Here is a 24380-nt window from a genome sequence, read left to right on the forward strand (position 1 = left end):
TGTGTTGAAATTTACCCTTCACAAGTTTCCAACTGTGTCCCCGTGTTCTTGGTGAACTCATTTTGAAATAAGTCTTGATCCATTGTACTAATTTCCTTCATAATTTTGAACACTTCAATTATTTTAATCTTTCCTCATAACTCATCCCCTGTAGCCCTGGAATCGGCCTAGTCGCTCTTCTCTGGACCTTTTCTAGCTCTGCTATGTCCTTTTTGTAGCCTGGAGACCCAAACTGCACACAGGACTCCAGATGAGGCCTCACCAGTGTGTTATAAAGCTTGAGCAGAATTATTTGATTTGTAATTTTAAACTTTGGAGCAGAGGGGTAAATCAAGGGAAAATGTGCTTTTTTCCCCATTGATGTAGCACCTTTGAAAACTCAAGGTGCTATTTTTTATTTCTTCATAAACCTCAGTGAGAACACAGCAGCAGAGACACACAGCGGCTCCATCAGCATGACTTCTGACTCTTTCTTCTCGCTCCTGTGTGTCTTATTTTGCCCTCACACTCTGTTCCTTGTTCATTTTTTCTGTCTGCCCCCTCTTTCTCTCTAATGGTCTCACATTCATGAGTTTCCACAGACACAGACACTATCTTACTGTCTTCTCACATCACCCCTTTACTTTTTTCCTGAATTTTCTTTAGCTTTAAAATCTTTAGATTCTACCAAGACAAATGATTTGTAATCCTCAGTCATAACCTGCTGGTGAAAAAATATATATATATATTCCAAGTTCCTTGGAGCCATTTCCAGGTTAAGTTCCTTGCTTAAGAGCCCAACGGACTAAGCCCCCTTCTGGCAGTAACAGGATTTGAATCTGCAACCTTCTAGAAACCACCACAGATCCTTAGCCTCAGAGCCATGAATCTGCCACTCTGTGGTGACATTTTTCATGTGGTTTTGACGACAATTTTGCCGATCGCAGTGCTAAAGATGCATAGGAGAGTGCAATGAAACTGGAGGCTCCAGAGTGCATGGACCGTGTACCTCTCATCTACAGGAATTAAGGATCAGGAAAGGGAAGTTCCTAAGTAACAGAGGTGGTTTGAGGGGGACGAGCAGCTTTTTCATGTAGTGAGCTTTCATGCTGAGAAACCCCATTGATGTGCACGGTGGTGCATTTTGGGGTGTCTTCATGAGGAGAATATACAGCATGTCACATTTTAAGAAAGAGACGAGTGTCACTGTAGTGATGTGAATGGCAGGCATAAATAAACATGGAACTTGCTGGTATGCCTCTAAACGTATGAACAAGACTGTGGTGCGGTTATTTCTCTCCACTCCAAAAAATATTTCCAACCTCTCAAAAAAATCCCATTTTATTGAGCTTTGTGTTTTGTTAAATAAAATACATTTTAGTGTCAGCTTTACAAAACTGTATGTGAATTGAAACTTCCCTGTTTCGCTCCTCACTACTCATGAACTCTCTGCAGCTTTTGGGTTCTCCTCCTATTGTCTGTAAGCCTGCACCTTTACAGGACTGAATTTGCACTAAAATGGCTTTGTGTTGTCATGTAACAATGTGTGTTCAGCGGCACCTTAAAAGAAGTAAGTACAAAGAGTAGGACTGACTTAGTCTTAACTCTAACTTGAGTCAAGGTGATGTTGTCCCTCCATAATTGCTGTTTTTCTCTATACCAGCAACCTTGAATTTTCTTCATTCCAAATATCATAAAAAAAGACCTGTGGTAAAGAAATCTTTGAGGGATGCTGGTCACTGGTCAAATGGGTTTTGATCGCAAATTGTGACGCTGGAGTCTGGTCCAACCCAAAACCCTGGATAGAGTGGCTCAGTGAAAGAAGCATTGAAACTGTGCAGGAGGATCATTTTGTATGAGATGCTATAAAATGACAGAAGGCCAGCAGGCCAATCCAAATACACACCTATCCTGTGGCTGCCATGGGCGCCGAGTTGGATCTCCTTGTTATCGTGCTGCACAAAGTAACTGGAATCAGAGCAGAACAAGCACCAGGACTTGTCATTGGATCCAAGAGGACACTCGTCACTGTGTCCTTTCCTTTCAATTCCTTTATATGCGACTCCAATCGCAGCCCTCTCTCCACTCCATTGGACCTCCCAGTACCAGCGAGTCCCACTCAGAGCCTCTCTGCACAGAACTTGAGGCCAAAAGCCAAATCTGTCAGGGTGTTTGGGATACGGGGTCACTGTCCTCTTGTCTGTCACCTTTTTATTCTTTTCAGACAGGCGAAGGCGTCGATTTGCTGTGTTGGGGTCCAGGGTGAGTGTACAAATGTCTGAATTAGGACAAGAGAAAAAGAAAAGAAAATGAGCAAAAATAAAAAAAAGAAACCTGCTGACATGGTGACTCCTGAGACTTGAACCTGGAGGAAGCAGAACATGAAACACGTAGAATTTAATTTGCTGATTTTGTGATACAACTGCTCTTATATCACTCACTAAATGATTCAGTTATACTGAAAAATAGGCAAAACCATTAGAATGACGTGATTTATGATCCCTGATGTTTGTATAAATCACCTAATTGAATTAAAGTTCTCAGATTCAACAGTGTGGCTGTTAGAATGTGGACTGCCATTTGCAGTCCCATTAGCTGTCTGTCAGGGTGTCTAAATAAAGGACTATTGAAGGAAGTTTGTGCTGCGTATCATTTACCTCGGAGGCCGGATGTTGGAACTGGGATTGACGTCACAACCGAGTTGACCATGTTCCAGTAAAATCTTCAACAAATCAATATGGATGTGTGCAGAAAAACCTTTGCTGTGTTTGCTCCATCAGAATAAATAGCAGTGGATAAAAATGCGTAATGTGGTATTTTGCACGTCTAAACACTGTAGTAACATGTCAGCTGATAGAAGCTGGACAACACTGTGTGTACGACTGACGTAATGAGACACAAGTGCTAACAAACAGCATAATACTACAGCTTTCACCAAAGTTGTACATCATCGTGTTGAATTGACGCCATGACCTCGAACTTGGACTTGACAGACTAGTCTTAGTGTCCGAGTTGGAAATCTGACTTAATTAGGGGTTCCAGTTGAAACTCGGAGTTGGAAATTCTGATTTCCCACTTCATATGGAATGCAGCAATAAAACCATAACAATGGCCATTTGGGGAACTGAACGTGATAACTTGCTGTCAGGAAGACAAGAAAAGAAAGGGGGTCATAAACCACAGGGGTCAGGGTTTAGTGAGTAGTGATGGAGCAGAGGCCATAATCAGAACGTAAAATCAGGACAAAAACATTTGTTTGTCTCTAGCTAGTACAGGTGTATGTCAATAAATTAGAATATCATTGAAAAGTTAATTTACTTCAGTAATTCAATTTAAAAAAAAGTGAAACCCGTATATGATTAAGCAAAAGAAGATTAAGAGGTGACATGATTGAAGTGTTTAAAATTATGAAGGGAGTTCATCAAGAACACGGGGACACAGTTGGAAACTTGTTAAGGGTAAATTTCGCACAAACATTAGGAAGTTTTTCTTTACACAAAGAACGATAGACACTTGGAATAAACAACCAAGTAGTGTGGTAGACAGTAAGACGTTAGGGACTTTCAAAACTCGACTTGATGTTTTCTTGGAGGAAATAAATGGATAGGACTGGCGAGCTTTGTTGGGCTGAATGGCCTGTTCTCGTCTAGATTGTTCTAATTCTAATTCTAATTCTAATTCTAAAATGATAATAATAGTAATAATAATTCATTTTATTTATAGGGCACTTTACATTAGTAGTAAATCTCAAAGTGCTACATAAAAAGTTTAAACAAAGACAAAGCAAGATAAAAATAGAGATAAAACAACAATAATTAGTAGCATTCTTGTTAATATGCCTTCCTAAATAGAAAAGGCTTTAGCTGTTTTTTAAAACAGCCCACAGTCTGCTGTGTTCTCAGGCTCTCTGGTAGGCCATTCCAGATCCGTGGAGCAGCGGCTGCAAAGGCTCGGTCACCCATTGTACGAAATTTGGTCACAGGGGGGAGAAGACGGTGGGTATTTGCAGAACAGAGATTTCTTGTAGTGGATTGTAATATAAGGAGTTCCTTAAGGTATTGTGGAGCATTTCCGTGGATACACTGGTGAATGAGCAGACAGAGTTTGTATTCGATACGGAGGTGAATAGGGAGCCAATGAAGTGACCGAAGGATTAGTGAAGTATGTTCATATTTCCGCACCCTCGTCAGGATCCTTGCAGCACTATTTTGGATTTTTTGGAGCTTTTGAATGCTCTTGTTGGATATCTCAATGAGGAGTGCATTACAATAGTCCAGCTTGGAGGAGACAAAGGCATGAACCAGCTTTTCAGCATCACAGAGGGAGAGGCAGGGATGGAGTTTGGCTAAATTTCGGAGATGAAGGAATACAATTTTACAGAGGTGATGGACATGTGTATCAAATGACAGATGGGAGTCTAACTTGACACCCAGATTTGTAACTGAAGGGGAGAGGGCAATGGTACGGTCAGAAAAGGAAATAGAATTTACAGAGTAAGGAAGTTGATGGGGGATGCCAATTAAAAGAGCTTCAGATTTGGTGCTGTCCAGCTTGATGAAGTTCTTGGACATCCTGGCCTCAATCTCATCCAAGCAAGAGGAAAGAGTTAATGGAGGTTTAAGGGAGGTCGAATCCAGTCTCACACAGAGCTGCACATCATCAGCATAGCAGTGGAGTGAAATTCCATGCCTGCGGATGATGTGACCCAGGGGTAGCTTATAGATATTATAAAGGGTCGGCCCAAGGACTGATCCTTGTGGGACCCCACAGGTGACAGTGTTGGTATGAGATTTAGAGTCCCCCAGGGCCACATACTCATTATATAGTTTCATTACACACAAGAGTGATTTATTTCAAGTGTTTATTTCTTTCATTTTGCTGATTATGGCCTACAGGTAATGAAAACTCAAAATTCAGTATCTCAGAAAATTAGAATATTGTGAAAAAGTTCAATATTGTAGACTTGTGGTGTCCCACTCCACTCAGCTAATTAACCCAAAACACCTGCACAGGGGTCCTAAGCCTTTAAATGGTGTCTCACTCTGGTTCAGTAGGCCACACAATCAGAAAGCTGACTTGAGAGTTGTCCAGAAGACAGTTACTGAGACCCTCCACAAGGAGGGTAAGCCACGAAAGGTCATTGCTAAAGAAGCTGGCTGTTCACAGAGTGCCGAATCCATGCATAATAATGGAAAATTGAGTGAAAGGGAAAAATGGAGCAGAAAAAGGTGCATAAGCAACAGGGATAATGGCAGCCTTGAGAGGATTGGGAAGCACAGCCCACTCAAGAATTTGGGGGAGATTCCCAAGGAGTGGACTGCAGCTGGAGTCAGTGCTTCAAGAGCCACCACACACAGACATGTGTATCGGGGACGTGGGCTACAACAGCCACAGCATTCCTTGTGTCAAGCCACTCCTGAACCAGAGATAACATCAGAATCGTCTTACCTGGGCTAAGGAGAAAACAGACTGGATTGTTCCTCAGTGGTCCAAATTTCTCTTTTCCGGTGAAAGTCAATTTTGCATTTCTTTTGGAAATCAAGGTCGAAGAGTCTGTCGGAAGGGAGGAGAGGCACAGAATCCAAGTTGCTTGAGGTCCAGTGTGAAGTTTCCAGTCAGTGATGATTTAGGGAGCTGTGTCATCTGCTGGTGTTAGTCCACTGTGTTTTGTCAAGTCCAAAGTCAGCATAGCCGCCTACCAGGACATTTTAGAGCACTTCATGCTTCTCTGTGCTGACGAGCTTTATGGCGATACTGATTTCATTTTCCAGCAGGACTTGGCACCTGCCCACACTGCCAACAGTACCAGTACCTGGTTTAATGACCATGGTGTTACTGTGCTTGATTGGTCAGCAAACTCACCTGACCTAAACTCCATAGAGAATCTAAGAAGAGGAAGAGGAGACAGCAGAGCCAACAATGCAGACGAGCTGAAGGCCGCGATTAAAGCATCCTGGGCTTCCACAACACCTCAGCAGTGCCACAGGCTGATCGCCTCCATGCCATGCCGCATTGAAGCAGTGATTCATGCAAAAGGAGCCCTAACCATGTATTGAGTTCATACAAGGGCATACTTTTCAGTATGCCAACATTTATGTATTAAAAATCATTTTTTATTGGTCTTATGTATTATTCTAATTTTCTGAGATACTGCATGTTCAGTTTTCTTTACCTGTAGGCCATAATCAGCAAAATGAAAAGAAATAAATGCTTGAAATATATCACTCTGTGTGTAATAAATCTATATAATATACGGGTTTCACTTTTTGAATTGCATTACTGAAATACTTTTTAGTGATATTCTAATTTATTGGGATGCACCTGTAAAACAGACTTCAAGGAAAAAGGAATTTTTTTGACTTCAGCTTTTCATGTTGGGATTTGATGTTTTTGCACTGGCTTTTCTCAGATCACACGTTTTGTTTCTTCTATTAATCCTTTTCCACCTATGTGAGTATCGCCTGCTGTTTTTTCCTTTAATGGCAGAACACCTTCATCTGGTCCATTGAGAACATCTGTGATCTGCTAAATACTACAACTCTGCAAAGCCCCAGTCAGGAAATGTAAATCATGAACTCCATTCATTAGCAGCATTTTAACAGTGGGAAGAAAGATTTTCACTTACATTGTAAAAAGTTGTTTCTACTATTCAGATTCGACAGAACAAAACGTGGGGTGATGATCCCTAAGGACAGAAAGAGAAAAGGAGAACATGAGTCTCTAGATTTCATAACAAGCAGGATAGCTCATTATTTCACATAAAGTCCTCTCTGGATTCACATGGTTGCACAACACCCACCGGTTTCATTGGTCTTCACAAACTCCCAGCCAACAATCTCCTCCAGACTTTTTTTCAGGTCCACCAGGTCCTTCCTCAGCATCTCAGGCAGTACATTTCCATTGACTTTGATGTCAGGAGAGTCTTCATCTTGAGGAGGATCACAGATAGATGGGAACATCTGAAAGAGAAGAAGGAGAACATGAGAGAAAGTGACGTGCATGTCTTACAGCCATGCTGAAGTACTGTATTTCAGTTTGGCGCTCTCACCTTTAGGAAGAGGATGTGGTCTTCTGTCTGTGAAAGCTTGGCCAGCTTAGCGTCTCTCCTCTTCAGCTCCATGATCTCCATCTCCAGCTGATCAATGACTTTTTCAGCCTTTCTCACTTCCCTACTCTCGTGATCTCTAATCACCTTGGTGATCTCTGACCTCAGCCTCTCAATGGACTGAAGTACAGACAAGAAGAGGTCTTCGTGTTCCTGCATTTCACTATCTGCAGAATTCTGAAAAGTAGATAGTGTCAAATATGTGAGGATTATGAATCTCTTACAAGGACCGGTTTGAGGGTAGGCAGGGGGGATAGGGTTGTGTATTGAAGTTTCCACTTCCACCCTTCAAGTGAAGGAGAGCTGCTAAGGACAAAATGAATGATATTACTTCTACCCCCACAGCTAGCTCCACCTTTTCTGGTCACCAATGACAAAAGAGGACTTTGGGAGGAAGTAGACATCATTTGATGGACCAATACATTTGAGACAACACTGGTTTTCTGACAGGGTGTCATTTGTTATTTCTGCACAAATATTTTCCATCATTGCCTATGACAACTAAGAGGAGCTTTTACCTTGGGCCCCAGCTTACTTCACTTTTGTTTGTTATATTGTACAACAGGCATGCAAATTATCACTTTAGAAGAGCTCTAAAACAGGAAGACACGTCATCAACTGTGGTATTAATCGATAACAAGACTAGAATGTCAGTACAGGTGACACAATGCTGCTAATTTTATTATCTTTGCAATTCATTCATTCATTTATTTGCTGAAGCTCACTTCACTCCATAGTCTGTACTTTGGAGATGCAAAGTTTGGTACAGAAACATAAACAATACTGGAATTTTAACCTGGTGAAGCACCTACTGTCCTATGTTGTTGGGTTTATGTTTGCACAAGCCTTAGTGATTTTGCATCCGGGAAAAACCCAAACAGACAAGAGGACAACATGCGGACTCTTTGAAGAACACCGACTGAAAGTGTTAGAATACTCTAGATGAGAACAGGCCATTCAGCCCAACAAAGCTCGCCAGTCCTATCCACTTATTTCTTCCAAGAAAACATCAAGTCGAGTTTTAAAAGTCCCTAACGTCTTACTGTCTACCACACTACTTGGTAGCTTATTCCAAGTGTCTATCGTTCTTTGTGTAAAGAAAAACTTCCTAATGTTTGTGTGAAATTTACCCTTAAGTTTCCAATTGTGTCCCCATGTTCTTGATGAACTCATTTTAAAATAACAGTCTCTATCCACTGGACTAATTCCCTTCATAATTTTAAACACTCCAGTCATGTCACCTCTTAATCTTCTTTTGCTTAAACTGTAAAGGCTCAGCTCTGTTAATCTTTCCTCATAATTCAACCCCTGTAGCCCTGGAATCAGCCTAGTTGCTCTTCTCTGGACCTTCTCTAGTGCTGCTATGTCCTTTATGTTGACCAAAACTGCACACAGGTCTCCAGATGAGGCCTCACCAGTGTGTTATAAAGGTTGAGCATAACCTTTGTTGTTTAGCTTTGGGCCACATAAAAAGAATTTGGAATTTAATTTATCATTTTGGATAGAAACTCATCGTTTGTGGACCTTTTTATACATGATAGATGCTGAAATTATTTTGCAGCAGTTAATTTGCTTAAATAGGTTTCCTCTTATTTTACAGCACATTTGATCACTAATTCATTTCTCACCTCTTACTAGGACACACAACCCACCTGAATCCTCGCTACGGTCTCCTTCATCCTTTCCAGTTTCTTCTCCTTCTCCTCAATTCTCTTTTTTATTTCAGCCTTCCTGTGGTCCAGCTGATTCTGGGTGAAGAAAAAAGCGGAAGAGAAACAACTGAGGTAATGTGGATTGTGGAAGAAAAAAAAAGACTTATGGCACATAAAGTGTTATGGTATTCTTTCCATATTAAAATATAGCATCTATCTTAGAAGGTGTACAAAAGGTTCATGAATATCATATCAGGAAAACCAGATAAAGGTCAAGTGAACAACAAAGACAGGGATGTACCAGGAGTAGGTTGATGTCGTGCACAGGATGTTCAGATAGGATTAAGAAATCAGCAGATGTCCTGAGCAATGCAAGGACCAGACAGTTGTCGCATACCCTTGAAATTTCTGTGGAAGGGCTGAACCTGGGAGATAGGAGGAGAAGAAGAAGAAGAAGAAGAAGAAACAGAAGAAGAAGAAGAAGAAGAAACAGAAGAAGAAGAAGAAGAAGAAGAAGAAACAGAAGAAGAAGAAGAAGAAGAAACAGAAGAAGAAGAAGAAGAAGAAGAAGAAGAAGAAACAGAAGAAGAAGAAGAAGAAGAAGAAGAAACAGAAGAAACAGAAGAAACAATACTTTTATTTTGGGGGCATTCAAACTAAGTTCTGCTCTCTCACCAAAACATCTCATTTCTTTTAATGGGTGTGTAAGCTAACAAACCAATCAGAGTAAAAGTCAGGATTAATTCAGCACCATTATGTACATTCAATTGTGTATAAATATAAGCCTGTAACTTTGCTTATTAACCATTCCATCGCAGACTGCTGTGATGGAGCGTAACCCTCTTCATGATGAGAAATAAAAGACGCAATGGATATGCTTCCTCCTACCTGGTTCTTTAGGTTGATTATTAATGATTTCTACCACAGGATAAAGCAACAGGTGTATGAAATAGCAATCTCAGGTAATCGCCAACTGAACACTTGAAGCCCTAAACAGTACTGGGGAAAGGAACCAGGACAAAAATTACAAATTTCACAAGAAAAATAAGGGTGTTACACCGTGTTAGCCATTATGAATGTAGTAAGAAGTAAAGCAAAATGACACTTTTTATTGGCGAACTAAAAATTTCAATATGCATCTTGCCTGAAGAAGGGTCCCGAGTTACCTCGAAAGCTTGCGTATTTTTTAGTTAGCCAAAAAAAGGTGTCATTTTCCTTGACTTCTCACTACAAGAAAAATAAAGAAAAGATAAACAAGCAAATGGGTATAAAAAGAAGAAAACGATTTTAAGAAATCGAAAAAGACTGAAAGACAGACACAAAAATCTTATGTTTCTTTATCTTATGACAGATGGTGTGGAAAATTCACAAATCCATTTTAAATTTGTACCAATTCAGTTCAAATTTTTACAGCAAACTCTGTTCCAGATGTCTCAATCAAAATCTTTTAATGTCCTTGACAAATAAGTGTCTTTGACATGGACAGACAGACAGACATGACAATGACACTAGGTGTTTTGCATATTTCTGACAAAGTTTCTCTTTTAGGTTTCCGATCGGTTCCTCCTGTTTGTGTCTTCTGATGGCTTCATGCTGTCCTGAATCTAGACCACCCTGGCCCACTAGTGAAACCTTGACCTAAAAACCGGACTGGGCCAGACATGGGCAGGAGAGACTCTGATAAACAAAATGTAAAGATATACTGTTAATTTGGGAAATTTAAAATGTGGGTCATTTTTCTTAACATGAGATATTTTTAGTGTCAGTTAAAGACAACACCACCATGTGAACTAAGACACATGGAACTGAACTTTTGAACCGTTATATTTTGGAGTAACAGACTGAAGAGAAGTGCTACACCACCAAAGAAAGGAAAGTACAGGGTGGGGAAAACATAAATCAATGAATGGAAGGATCTAGGCACCAGGGCACAAATAATTTCTTATAAACAACAGAAAGAGGTTTGTAATTAAGCAGAGTCATCTTAAAGATAGTGAGGAAATTGCTGTGTGTCATCACTGCTAAACTGCTGTGAGAATATCATTTTTGCTTTGCGCCCTTACCCACCATAACCTATTGTCTATGGAGAAGAAGCAAAAGCTTTAGATTCTTCAAAAATCTCTGGTTTTTGATGGATCACGATGTTTTGGGGTCCCCTGATAATGAAAAAAACATCAGTATCTCGATATGTGTGTGTCTGTGTGTGTCACAGTTTCTTGAGACCGGCCTAGATCTAAAATGGCAGGACGTAAAAATATCCAAGTCGAAACTTAAGCCTGTTATGAGATGACAATGTGCCGATTAGTTTTTGAGCAAAATCGTGCTCTAGGGGAACCTTCAATTAATTATGAATTCTTCTCATCAAATGCTATTGCATTGACATATTTTATGACCAGAAATATCAGCATCAGAGCAGTAAATAATTACCAAAATGTTACAGAATAGTTTGGGTAACTTAGCTCTTAGGGCACAAAGCCTATTGATGCACACGCCCAAAGTTTTTTCAATTATTTACATTTTGCATTTAACCTTCTATTTTGTGTTTAATTCTTATGCTTTAAAAAAAATACACTAAATGCTTTAAATATTAATTTGGTCTAGAGCAGGGGTGTCCAGCTCCGGTCCTGGTGTGCCACAGTGGCTGCAGGTTTTCATTCTAACCGTCTTCTTCATTAGTGAGACATTTATGCTGCTGATTAGCTCGTTTTGCATTAGTTTTAATTAACGTGACTCAGACCCCCTTAGTTGTTTGTTTCTTCTTAATTAGCAGCCAAACAATAACGAGACACAAAACAAACCGCTGCCTGACCAACTGACCTGAAAATAAAGAAAGGTGAAGGTCTCGGTCATGCTGGTCTGACAACAGGTCACCAAAATATCTTGATGGTGATCTTAGAAAAAACAGAAAATTAACAGTCTGGTGTGGCAGAACAAGAGCAGCAACAAGTCTTGATATTCAACAACAGCTTTCATTAACAGCAAGAATTGGCTTCTCACTAAGAAATTGGTTGGAGTGAAATTGACTGGAGTTTGACGTTCCAGTTTAGCTGCTCATCTGTTGGCTCGTTTCACGTCTCATTTCTGTTTGGCTGCCATTTAATGAAGAAACAAATCAATTCAGAGGACTGAATCCTTAAAAACAGGACTATTAAAATAAAGAGAAAAGGAGTTAATTCGCAGTGAAAACTGGTCAATGATTAGGAATAAGGTTAGAATGAAAACCTGCAGCCACTGCGGCCCTCCAGGCCAGGAACTGGACACTCCTGGTCTAGATTCTTATGTTTTTCTGGTCTCATCAGCTCGTGTGTGGGGCTGTCACCTTTGGGGTTTCACTGAAGGGCTGAGCAGGGTTAGGGATGTTAAACACAGGTTTGTGAGACAATGGCCTGCAACAGGTAACCAAAATTGTGCTAGGACCAGAGATCTGGAACTGCAGGGAGAACTTTAAAGGGGCCCGAGGTTGCCACATCTCTCACCCTTTTGACTGGGAAAGAGAGCCAGATAACCTTCAGGCCTGGTCCTAGACAATGCTCTCTGTGGGACTGCAGCTGAGTCTCACAATAACAGGACATGCAACTCATCACAGCTTTCATTTTTCTCCCAGTATAGAAATCACAGGGGACATCGTCAGGTCCAGCGAAACTCTGAGACAGCATCTTCCATGTCTTTAGTTTCTCTTTGCTATTTGTTAATCTCAGACCTCGCATCTACAATTTGTCTGCATTGAGTATGGTTCTAGAGTATTCCAGTGCTAATTAATAAAGTCCATACAGTTCACACTTGAAGTTGATCAACTTCTTCAGCACCTCAAAACACACTGGGCAGGAGGACTGACTGAATGACATGCAGGAAAGGATAACCTGCTGCCTTCATAGTAGAGATCCAGTCTGACACATACAGTAGGTGCCGAATCTGAGGAAATGAATGATAAAGTATCTTTGTATCTTCATGTCCTTGATGGAGTATGGACACTCCTGCTGTTATGGCCTCCTTAACTTGATCATAGTTCAATTTGAATTCAGCAGAGTTTCATTTTCTTCTCATTTTATGTTATTTATGATCTCTTTTAGACATCATTTCCCTGGACACAGTCACAGAAAGCTGGAGTCCATGCTGGAGTACTCACTAACTACTAAAGTAGAAATAATGTAACTTTAATTCATATTTGCTCCAAATATCTGAACAGTTGTATCCCACCTTAGATCGTGCACTTCTTACCTTATATATATAAACATCTACACATGGAAGTGTTGTGTGTGTCTGTCTGTCCGGCCCGGAAGTGCGAGGCTACAGCATGACGCTCCAAGAAAACGACTCTGTCGCAAAAGTGAAACCGACGAGAAAAGAAAAACTCGCTTAGCTGCTAATACACAAGCGAGGAAAACACTTCAGCAAAATGAAACCTCCGAGCAGAGAGAAACTCACTAAGCCACTGATAGACAATGGAGGTGAGCACGCTGGCACAATGAAACCACAGAGGAAAGAGAACCTCGCTAAGCCGCTAATGCACATTCGATACGATTGATTGATTGATTGATTGATTGATTAATGGAAGTGCCAAAATTCATGGTCTCTAGGACCCGGGGGTTTTTACAGCATGGGCTTACACAGCTAGTAAAAAAATAAAACTACTTTTGCAATATGTTTTCTATAAAATGTGTTGGCAGGCATTGGCCCCCTCATTAGAACATTAGAACACTCTAGACGAGAACAGGCCATTCAGCCCAACAAAGTTCACCAGTCCTATCCACTTATTTCTTCAAAGAAAACATCAAGTTCAGTTTTGAAAGTCCCTAACGTCTTACTGACTACCACACTACTGGGTAGCTTATTCCAAGTGTCTCCCGTTCTTTGTGTAAAGAAAAACTTCTGGTCACCACTCTTAACACCGGCCAGTTCTAATGAGGTTCCTCTGCTCATCACCCTCATGGCTGGACTGTGTTAATCAGGACTGATAAATCGATGGAGTGGTGAATGAATTTAGAGCATCAGTCATCTTATCCTCTCCGATTAGCAAATACTACAACGTGAATTCTAAAAGGTTACATAGAAATTAGAACTCTGCTGCCCGAGGTTATGGACCAATTCTAGAAAGGGCCAGGTTGGCTTCAAATTCTGCAGTCAACTGCAGTCCAAGGGATTTAAAAAAAATGAACTCCCTACTCTAAGGCCTCTTTCTTGTTTTATACACGATATCTATTTTGCATTAAAAAGAAACATTTCATTTCTTAATAGCTCGATGAATACTGTATTTGTATACAGTATGTAAGCCTAAAATGACTGCTAGGGTTTGGTCCACAACATTTATATTTTCGAAAAATGTTAACACGATCCATTCTTTTAGTACCTATTTATTATGAATCTTTCATTTTGTCTGTGTATACTTCTAATGTATTGTAAATGTATTAGAACTTACTGTTTCCATGAAAATATCCATCCATCCATTATCCAACCAGCTATATCCTAACACAGGGTCACGGGGGTCTGCTGGAGCCAATCCCAACCAACACAGGGTGCCAGCCTACCTCAGGGTGCACACAGACCCACACACTAGGGACAATTTAGGATTGTCAATGCACCTAACATTATACAGACGCAGGGAGAACCCAGGAAGCGAGCTCAGGTCTCCTTACTGCGAGGCAGAAGCGCTACCACCATGCAAATATAGAGTTCGAAAAAAATAAAATAAATCAGTTCTTTGAGTACACGCTCGGAAAGTGCGGACTCGCCGGTGAACCACAGTAAGTAAATAAATGACACTTTACAAGAGCCCAAAGAAAGTACTGTATTATAATTAAGGTGCGATATGTGGGGGTCTCATGGACTTTAGGATCTAAAAACCTGCGGGCGCCTTCTGTGATGAAGGAAGGACTGCAGACTGTGTGCTGAATTCAGGAGCGGTGCGGCGTCAGTCAAAACACTTGGAAGAGGATTGAGAGGACTTGACACAGCACTTCAGTGGGACTGGAAAAGAGTTTACTGGATGGTAGACCAGAAAAACATGTTCAGAGATATTTATATTTATAGAGATATAGTATATGCTCTGAAAATAAAAAGCATTCGGAATAAAATAAGTCAACCACAAGAAAGTCCACTAGATGTCAGCATTTTACCACAAAAGCTCTAGTTGGTTAAAGTTAAAGGACCCGACGTTAATTGTTCATCCCTTGTATGTTTTAATGTCATTGAACTCGTGGCTAGGTATTGTGTGAACGTTACAACCCGTAGTTACCGTTGTTATAAACGTCATCGTTGCACAAAACGCTGATACAAATCTTATTTCTTATTACTGAGCGGAGTTTACCTGTTCTCGTGGGTTTCCCCCGGGTGCTCCAGTTTCCTCCCACCGTCCAAAAACATGCAGTTCAAGTGGATTAGTGACGCTAAACCGGCCTCGGTGTGTGTGTGTGTGTTCACTGTGGTGAGCTGGCGCCCTGTCCAGGTATTGTTCCTCCTTTGCGCCCAATGATTTCTGGGATTGACTCCAGCTGCCCCGCGAACCATGACCTGGATAAGCAGGGTAGGGAGATAGGTGGATTACTGAAAGGCTTTAACATTACACTTTAAAGAATACCTAATAAGTAAACACAAGACGGCATGATTTTCTACTAAGTCCTACTAACTACTTCACGCGGAGATGACTACTTCTCGTGCACAGCTCGCTCCCACATCATAAACTGGTTCTTAAATGGCATTTTAGGGTCCTTTACATGGTGTGTGGTTCCTTGTAGAACTATTATTATAGAACACAATTTCATTCTGGGAAGGATTTGTTGCACATGAACCTCCTGATATGTGGAAGAAAAAAAAACTGAAATATTCAACGTATGGCAGGCTAAATAGCAGGAGTCTAACAGATCAAGAAAACCTGAACGTAGCCCGTGTTACTGCAGAGTCCTTTTAAAACCAGGACCCTTTGGCATTTTACAAAGCGTTTACCATCCTGTCATAATTATTTATTGCATGCAAGCTGTTACAGATCTAAATAAATTAACGGTTCTTTCGTTCCCCTATGGCAGCTCCCGGAAGAACCACTCTGGCAACCCTTATTTCTACGACTTGTCCCTTTGAGACGTGCACCCTGATTGGCGCTGCCTCTCTAATACCTTTCAGGCTTGAAAATCGTGATTGGGGAGTCGCTGAAAAAATATATTTAAAAAAAATGTTATATTCCTGTAAGTAGCTCACTATTCGTTTTTTGGTTTACAAAAATATTGTCGTAATTAGAGACTTTAAAAAGTCACGATTGAGCGTATTCCAGACGTTCTTAGGATCTCAAGGCACGAGCAGGAAAGAGAAACTCTGTAGTCGGCGCTCCGTGCAAATCAAAGCCTCTTGCGGCTTCTACAGGCGGGTCTTAAGGACACGAACGAAACCACGCCTCGTTTTTTAAGGACGTGAGCCTGACATGCAAATACGCTCTCTGGCTCAAAGAAACAGCAGAGGTGGAGGCGGACCCTCTTGCCCTAGTTGATGTTTCCGGCAGATGCAGTGTGTGCGTGTGTATGAGAGAGAGAGAGAGAGAGAGAGGGAGGGAGGGGCATAGCAGGCAAGACGCTGGTGAAAGGCGCACAGTTAGTGCTCGAGGTGTCCATCACGGCACTTGACGGTGTGTTGTACATAAAGTCGTTCATATGTTTTTTGTGTTAATACACTTTCAATGATTATTTTTCTCATTGCCACTATGTGGATACTTGCTCACTGGGTTGTGACAATGCTGTAACAGAGTACATCCATCCATCCATCCATATATCCTAACTACAGGGTCATGGGGGTCTGCTGGAGACAATCCCAGTCAACACAGGCCGCAAGGCAGGAAACAAACCCCAGGCAGGGCGCCAGCCCACCACAGGGCAAACACACACACACCAAGCACACACCAGGGACAATTTAGAATCGCCAGTGCACCTAACCTGCATGTCTTTGGACTGTGGGAGACAAGGGGAGAACATGCAAACTCCATTCGAACTCAAGTCTGTTAAGTGCGAGGCAGCAGCAATACCCATTCTGCCACCATACCGTAACAGAGTGCAGAAAACTCAAAATGTGACGGCAATCCCTCTGTAAGAAACAAGAGCTCGTCTTTTAAATTAAGAGAATTCTACAAAATCAGCAGTGTTTCTTAGGAGACAAATACATCATCTCGGCATTCAGGCACTGAACAGTGTGAGGCTCGCCGTTTCGTGGCCCCATTTCACGTTTGCTGTGTTGTTCTTTCATGTGCCCCATAAAAATCAGGCAAGTAGGGTCTTCGGTCTATAGATTCCTTGGTTTACGGCGTCACGGTGTTACTGTGTATTGTTCAGTGCATGATGGAGGTCTTGCTGGAAGGACTTCAGCTCCCGGCAGGAGAGACTAGTGGCCAACGCGGGGATGAGACATTGAGCCTCGCTACCATCAGGAGCGAACTTAGGGAGTTTCTGGGCTTGAAACATTGTTGTTCGGGTATGCCTAGATGTTCTGAGCGAACCAAAAAAAAACCCAGTAATATCACTATTGAGAGTCACCAAAACAAAAGATCAGCAAGAAGTGCAATAGTTGTATGAATCATGAAGACCTTTAAGAGACTGGTTCTGGATTATTTGAGTCCACTTGTGGTAGACCACCTGCTTGACTATCAGACAAATAATGGAGTGGAGGTTGCACTTATATATCTGCACCACAAGGCTTATTCTCACCTGGACGAAGCTGGCAGCACTGTGAGGATTATGTGTTTTGATTTCTCCGGGGCCTTCAATACCATCCAGCCAACCATGACAAGGGGTAAACTCAGAGATATGCAAGTGGATGTGGGGTCCTGGATAATGGACTATCTATTGGGCAGACCGCAGTTTGTGAGACTCACAGATTGTGTGAAAAATCATCATAAACATGTCTCTTTTCGTATACAGTTCTCTGGATTTAATAGGGATACAGGTTTGAGTGTTTTTTGAAGTTGCACCCTCCCGCACCATAACCTATCGTCTATGGAGGAGAAGTAAAAGCTATTGATTCATCAAAAATTTCAATACCTCTACACCTAGGAGTCTTATCATGTGCTTCAGGAAATTACAATTTAAATTACATGTAATGTCACTTCTCAGACAGAAACAAGAGATTATATTTGAAAATAACCACATTTGCATTTTCCCAGATTTCTCACCCTCAACAGCTGCTAAGCGTGCCGCTTTTTAGAGCATTAAACAGCGGTTACGGAAAGCCGAGATCAAATACAGCCTCTTGTATCCTGCCAAACTGAAAGTGAACATTCAAGGCAAGCTCTACACTTTTACTTCTACAGAGGAAACAGAAAAAGGGCTAAGAAAATTGACCTTGACATTTCTTGAAATACGATCGTGAGTCGCATCCTGTCATGGCATGGCAAAGAAGATCTTGCCGGTTGTTTGATCCACTTGCAATAATACTGGTATTGTAACTATCCATCCTTTTCCCTTCTCAAGCACTTTTTGTTTATGTGTTTATGCTTTAATTACAATTATATGTGTATTATATGCATATATGTATGTATATGTCGAAGAAATTAATACAGTAATCCCTCGCTACTTCGCGGTTCACTTTTCGCGGATTCATAACTTCGCAGGTTTTTAAATATGGTAGTAGTATTTCCTAGTCTAAGAACAACAAAACAAGTTTGGTGACTAAGTGCGTTGTAACATGGGCTGTGTGGTACATGGGATGGAGACGACAAATCACAGCTTCCAGCTTTCTAATCGGGCCCGTAATTGGTGCTTTGACTGATGCCCAGATCCCACAGCACCTCCCCTTGTCTCTGTCGCGGCCATTTCGCTTCAAGCTTTCTCGCCGAGCGGTTTACTTTACACTGTACTCTGTGTGATTTTTTTGTGGTTTCTTTGTGTTGAACTTCGCTTCAGTTTTCACCCCCTGCAATGGCTCCCAAACGTGCTCCTTCTTCCAAGGCTGGTGCTGAGCCTAAACGCCAACAAAGAATGATGACGATCGCTGAGAAGGTAAGCAGCGGCAGCAACTGCCGATCACAATATTTTTTGCGTGTACTTCGCTATACAGTAACTGTAAACTTATCTACCGATTTCATATTGCTTAACAGTTGTCCCTGTTATTAATAGAGTAAAGGGTAGGTTGTAAACAGTACAGGGAGGGATTAATAGAGTAAACGGTAGGTTGTAAACAGTACAGGGAGGGTTTAAAAACGTCCAAGTACACGTTAAATAATTAAATAAATATGGTGTCCCTACTTGGCGGAAATTCAGTTATTGCGGTCGGCGTTGGATCCCGCGATAAACGAGGGATTACTGTAATTCTTTTTTTTTTTTTTACTCTTCTAAAGGAGACTGTTTAACATCATACCCTTGGTTTATTGTTATTATCGTATTAGGGTTTACTACGCTTATACAGGGCCACTTTTTAACACCATTCCCTGGGCTTACTATCTTACTATTTCTAGGCTGTTGAAGATTAGATTTCATGCTTATAGTATTTAGACTTTATCCACAATAGATATCTCTATTTTTTAATCCTCAAACGCCACTGCTGGGGGGATTGTTTTCTTTTTGATGTGCTCTGTCTCTGGGTATGTCAGAGGACTGGGACTTTGTGAAGTGGGGTCCAGCCCCATGTGGGGAGGCAAAATGGGAGTGGGGTGGGGGGACTAGGGGGCAAGAGAAAGAGAGCAGGCTATATCTAATTATCCTTGTAATTTGATCCTTGTAAATTATAATTATAAAATCCTTGTAATTATAAATGCCAACGTAACAATAGCCTTCATGGCAATAACACCTGGGAAAATTGGAAATGAAGGTCTTATTTTCAGTTAAGACTAAAAAATGACAATAACAAATTTCAATCTCTGTTTTTCCACTGATCTTGACAGTTTATGGTACCCTGACACCCAAAACATTGATGTCTTGATGATGACTGTGTGTCTGTCGGCGTGTCACAGTTTCTAGAGCTAAAACAGCTTGATGGAAAAATACCAAAGTCGAAACTTAAGTCAGTTGTGAGATGGCGATGTGCGGATTAGTTTTTGAACTAAGAGAAACAGGTACTCTAGATGAGCCCTTAAATATCGCAATTCTACAATTAATTCTGAATTCTTCTCATCAATTCCTATCGTAATGACCTATTTTATGATCAGAAAGATCAGCATCAGAGCGGTAAATAATTACACGACATGTTAGAGAAGATTTCACGTAATTTAGTTCTGAGGACGCAAAGCCTACTGACGCTCACGGCTGAATTTTTTTTTGTTTTACTGTATAAATTCTACAACTGTACCTTAGAGTGAATTGTTTTTTATTGTCTTTATTTGTTTTCTTTGAAAATACTCATAATTTACAACACGGTCTAAGGCCTGTAGCTGTTTGTACTATAAGGCTGTTGTGCTTCCATCAGAAGGAGGAAGGAGGACAATAGAAGGGACCAGGGGATTGTCATGTGCCAAGGCAAAATCAGTGCTACTGCCAGTCTTAGTCAAGGTGTGCAATGCCAGAAATCACTAAAGAAACACACACTTACAACAAGGCTGGTTTTTCTTAAATTATATTTCTAACTTAGAAGAGCAGAAAGATGATTAGGTGATTTAAAGGGTCTGACTCTTAGACAGAAAATCAATTAAATTAAGTTAATTATCAACAAGAACTGGTCACTAATTAAGAATATGATGTGGTGACAAGTCCGGACACAGACAGAGACCGAGACACACAACTCCCAAAGGCACACACTATTTATTTTTCTTTTCACAGTACATAGCGCACAAATCACCAGCAATGCTCACTCCTTTCCTTTTCTCTCCCTCTTTTTTTTTTTCTCTTCTGCCGCCTCCACCTCCCAACTCCGGCTCGCTGAATGGAGTCAGGCGGCCTCTTTTATGTTGCACCCAGATGTGCTCCAGGTGCACTCTGTTGATTTTCCTGCAGCACTCACTGGTGTGGCAGAAATGCTGCAGTCCAGGGTTTAATAAATGTCCAGGCGCTCCCTGGCTGTGGCCACAGGTCCCCACAGGGTTGAACTTCCAAGATCTGTTCCCGTGGCTCTGATGCCAACCAGGATCAGGAGATATTGTTTCTCTCCCAGTCCTTCCCTTCTCCGGGCGTCCCAGCTAAGCAAGGGTCCCAGCCATCCACCACAATAGTTAGTATGAAAACCTGTAGCCACTGTGGCCCTCCAAGACTGGATCTGAGTACCTTTGCCGTAGGGTCTACGATTATTTAATAAAATTGTTGTTTGGTGCTCCTCTACCCAAGTGCTGACTGTTACATGGATGAAAGTCAAGGAGGTCTACATTAAGAAGATGCTGGCTAATATCTTTTTATACTTTTATCAAAGGATATAGTTACACTGGAAAGATAAGCTGATTCCAGGGCTACAGGGGACGAGTTTTGAGGAAAGATTCAAAGAGCTGAGCCTACAATTTAAGGAAAAGAAGATTAAGAGGAGACCTGAGGGAAGTGTTTAAAATTATGAAGTGAATTAGCACAGTGGATGGAGATTATGACTTTAACATTAGTTCATCAGAAACGTGGGGCTGCAGTTGGAAACTTGTTAAGGGTACATTTGGCACAATATTAGGAAGCTTTTCTTTACACAAAGAACGATAGACACTTGGAATAAGCTACCAAGTAGTGTGGTAGATGGTAGGACTTTAGGGACTTTCAAAACTCGACTTTAATGTTATTTTAGAATAATGAAGCGGATAGGACAGATGAGCCTTTTTGGGCTGAATGGCCTCCTCTGTTTGTCCAGATTGTTCTAATGTTCTTGCCATCTAGAAGATCAGACAGTGCCAAGTTGTGATAGGGATTCAGGAAAATGATGTATGGAAAACCACTGGTCACTTGGAATATCTGGTGATGCCCTTCAGATTGGCAAATACACCTACTGCATTCTAGTCCACTCTCCATGAGTTTGCTATGCTGATTTGCTGTGATTTACTTAGATGATGCTTTGATTTGATCTATCTATCTATCTATCTATCTATCTATCTATCTATCTATCTATCTATCTATCTATCTATCTATCTATCTATCTATCTATCTATCTATCTATCTATCTAATCTTCAAGACTCAAGAGGCTAATTATTGGTGAGCTCAACAACGATGAAGGAAAGTTGACCCGTTTGCCAAAGTAGAGAAATGTCATCTGCACAAGTCCTCTGTGTATTGTTCAGGGCTTGTATAATTTTCAACATTGGGCTTGTGATGGATCAGACAGATTTATAGAAGTCACAACGTACGAGGGGGGACCCAAAAACAACCGGAAATATTTTTAAAACGTGTTTAATTTCATTTTCTGTACAAAGTACAATTAGTCTCCTTCAAAGTACTCTCTATTGACGGAAATACACTTATCTAACCGTTTGTTCCATTGTTCGAAACATTTTTTAAATTTGTCTGAGGTAATGCCCATTAATGCTCTGGTCGTTTCTTGTCTTACCTCTTTGACGTCAGCAAAACGCCTTCCTTTCAAGTCATTTTTCATCCGAGGGAACAAAAAGAAATCACACGGAGCTAAATCCGGTGAGTAGGGTGGGTGGTTCAGGGTTGTCATACCGTTTCAACAACAATAGTTTCTGCAACACTTTTTTCAAGAAGAAAACAAAATTTCACTGCCGCGCGTTGCTCACGATAATCAGCCATCGTAAAAAAAAAGGCACTTGCACAAAACTACTTTTAAAAAATTCACTGGACACAAGCACAACCTGCCAGACTGATGGCACTTGGCAGACTGACTTGTGAGGAATGTAACTCGATCGCCCTAGCGGCCCAACCACATACTACAAGTACCAACCTAACAACAACACAATTCCGGTTAGTTTTGGGTCCCCCCTCGTATTACCATCATATCATAAAGCACATTGGAAATATTGTGGCTTCTATTACTTACTGTGCTACCAGACAAATGTAAAATGAAAATATTTTTGAACTTCAGAGTTTTATCACTTAAATAAAATAGATCCTACACATCATTTGAACTGGATGTCTGCACAGGATACTGCTGACACCAGTAAGCTGCAACCTCTTGTCTAAACAAAATTATTATAATATCAGTAATGGGGCGTTATTAATGACTAAGCTTGGATTGGAGTAGAAGCACAAATTTTGGAAGGAACCGTCTCGCAATTTACAGAGCGTTACGGACCACATGCATCTCTCATGCTTGGAAAATAACTAACCTCAAGGCCAGCTCAGTGACTTTAGCTTTTTAGTCCATTCAATTATGTTGGTTTGTATCAAGTAGTAACCACTTAACACCTGGGCATTTTGACTTATCGGTCACATAGGGCTCTATATAAGCAGCACATGAATTACTCCCACATCCTGAAGGCCAAATATGCAGTCTACTCCTCCTTTAGCTAAGCCAACCCATTCCCACTCGTCTCCTCACCTGTCTCTCAGCTCTCTCTTCTTCAGGTGTCACCGTGTCGTGACTCTTGTGTTCAGTCACCATGCACAGTAAGCAGATGCAGCTTTCATTGGTCCTACAGAAGACTTCCAGCACCTTCTGATGTTTCGTACAAATTTTCTCTTCAAGGTTTCCTGTGGGCTCTTCCAGTTTGTGTGCATTGAAGGCTTCAGACTGCCGGTGAGGCTGCAGGTGAGTCTCACAGTAGGAGGCCATGCAGGTCAGGCAGCTCTTCACTGCTCTCAGTCTTCTCCCAGTACACACATCACAGGGCACGTCATCAGGTCCAGAGTAATTCAGATATGGTGAGACACACACCTCAATATCATTTAGTTGAGCTATAAGATCTTTCACCATTACATTTTCTTTAACCACAGGCCTCACATTAAATGTTTGATTGCACAGAGGACAGTTGTAGATCCCCTCTTCATCTGATATGTCCCAGTAGCCATTAATGCAGTCCAGGCAGTAGTTGTGTCCACATGTAAGGCTGACCGGTTCCTTCAGGACATCCAGACACACAGAGCAGCAGTACTGATCAGCAGACAGAAGACGATGAGCTGCTGCCATCGTGAAAGAAAATCCAGTCTGGCGTGCAGGTGTGTCGACGTTGAAGAAATGAAAGTGAAAGTAAATTCAGCCACCTCGAGAAATATGATCACACCTACTGCTATGCTGTCGGTATCTGATGTCAGCTTCACTGTGATTTACAAAAGAATTTTTTCTTTCGTTTCATTCCACCTGTTTTCAAACTCAATTAGTCAGGGTTAGCCTGAGCTTCTGTGATATGGAGGAATATTTCGGACAAAATGAAATAAATAAATAAATGCGTAAATAAGTAAAAGTACTGTGAAATGTGAGCATAAATAAATAAATGTGTCATGAAATGAGAGCCTTAATAAATAAATATGTCATGAAATGAGAGCATAAATAAATAAATGTGTCACGAAATATGTTTTTCGTTGCTTATTTATTTATTTCATTTTGTCCGTAACATTCCTGCAAACCGTCATGAACTACGGCTTAAAATAAAACTGACACTTTCACTCGTCAAAGTTGAGAGGGTGGGCTCTAACACGCCCTCTAGTTACTGATTGGTGAATCGATAGCACAAGAATGAATTAGAAAAATGCTTACTACTGCCGATGAAATGGATTCTGCCGAAGATATTACGTATTTCAGAGAGAGAATTGAAGATTTATCGGAAGAAATGACAATGTTGGCGGCCCTTTTAGACTCCGATATAGATTAAACTATTTTTGAA

The 24380-nt window shown here is 41.1% G+C and overlaps 1 protein-coding gene across 1 annotated transcript; it reads right to left on the reverse strand.

Annotated features, from left to right (window-relative positions):
• Positions 1-295: 295 nt before the first annotated feature.
• Positions 296-23714, reverse strand: LOC120533269 (tripartite motif-containing protein 16-like). The gene is made up of 6 exons (XM_039760077.1): positions 23099-23714; positions 8737-8832; positions 7028-7261; positions 6779-6938; positions 6605-6664; positions 296-2257 (listed from the first exon to the last, which is right to left on the reverse strand). The coding sequence occupies exons 1-6, from the start codon at positions 23684-23686 to the stop codon at positions 1716-1718; spliced, it is 1680 nt and encodes a 559-aa protein (XP_039616011.1). The 5' UTR covers positions 23687-23714; the 3' UTR covers positions 296-1715.
• Positions 23715-24380: the final 666 nt, after the last annotated feature.

Source organism: Polypterus senegalus, chromosome 8 (genome assembly GCF_016835505.1).
Source record: "Polypterus senegalus isolate Bchr_013 chromosome 8, ASM1683550v1, whole genome shotgun sequence".
NCBI classification, from domain to species: Eukaryota; Metazoa; Chordata; class Cladistia; order Polypteriformes; family Polypteridae; genus Polypterus; species Polypterus senegalus.

What these genes read in the sequence shown, in the direction of transcription:
- LOC120533269 (XM_039760077.1), bottom strand. Translation starts at nt 23,686, where the DNA reads ATGGCAGCAGCTCATCGTCTTCTGTCTGCTGATCAGTACTGCTGCTCT. An exon ending in ACCACATCCTCTTCCTAAAG is followed by an intron (nt 6,939 to 7,027) that starts GTGAGAGCGCCA and finishes CTTCTCTTTCAG; the next exon opens with ATGTTCCCATCTATCTGTGA. An exon ending in TAGAAACAACTTTTTACAAT is followed by an intron (nt 2,258 to 6,604) that starts GTAAGTGAAAAT and finishes GTCCTAATTCAG; the next exon opens with ACATTTGTACACTCACCCTG.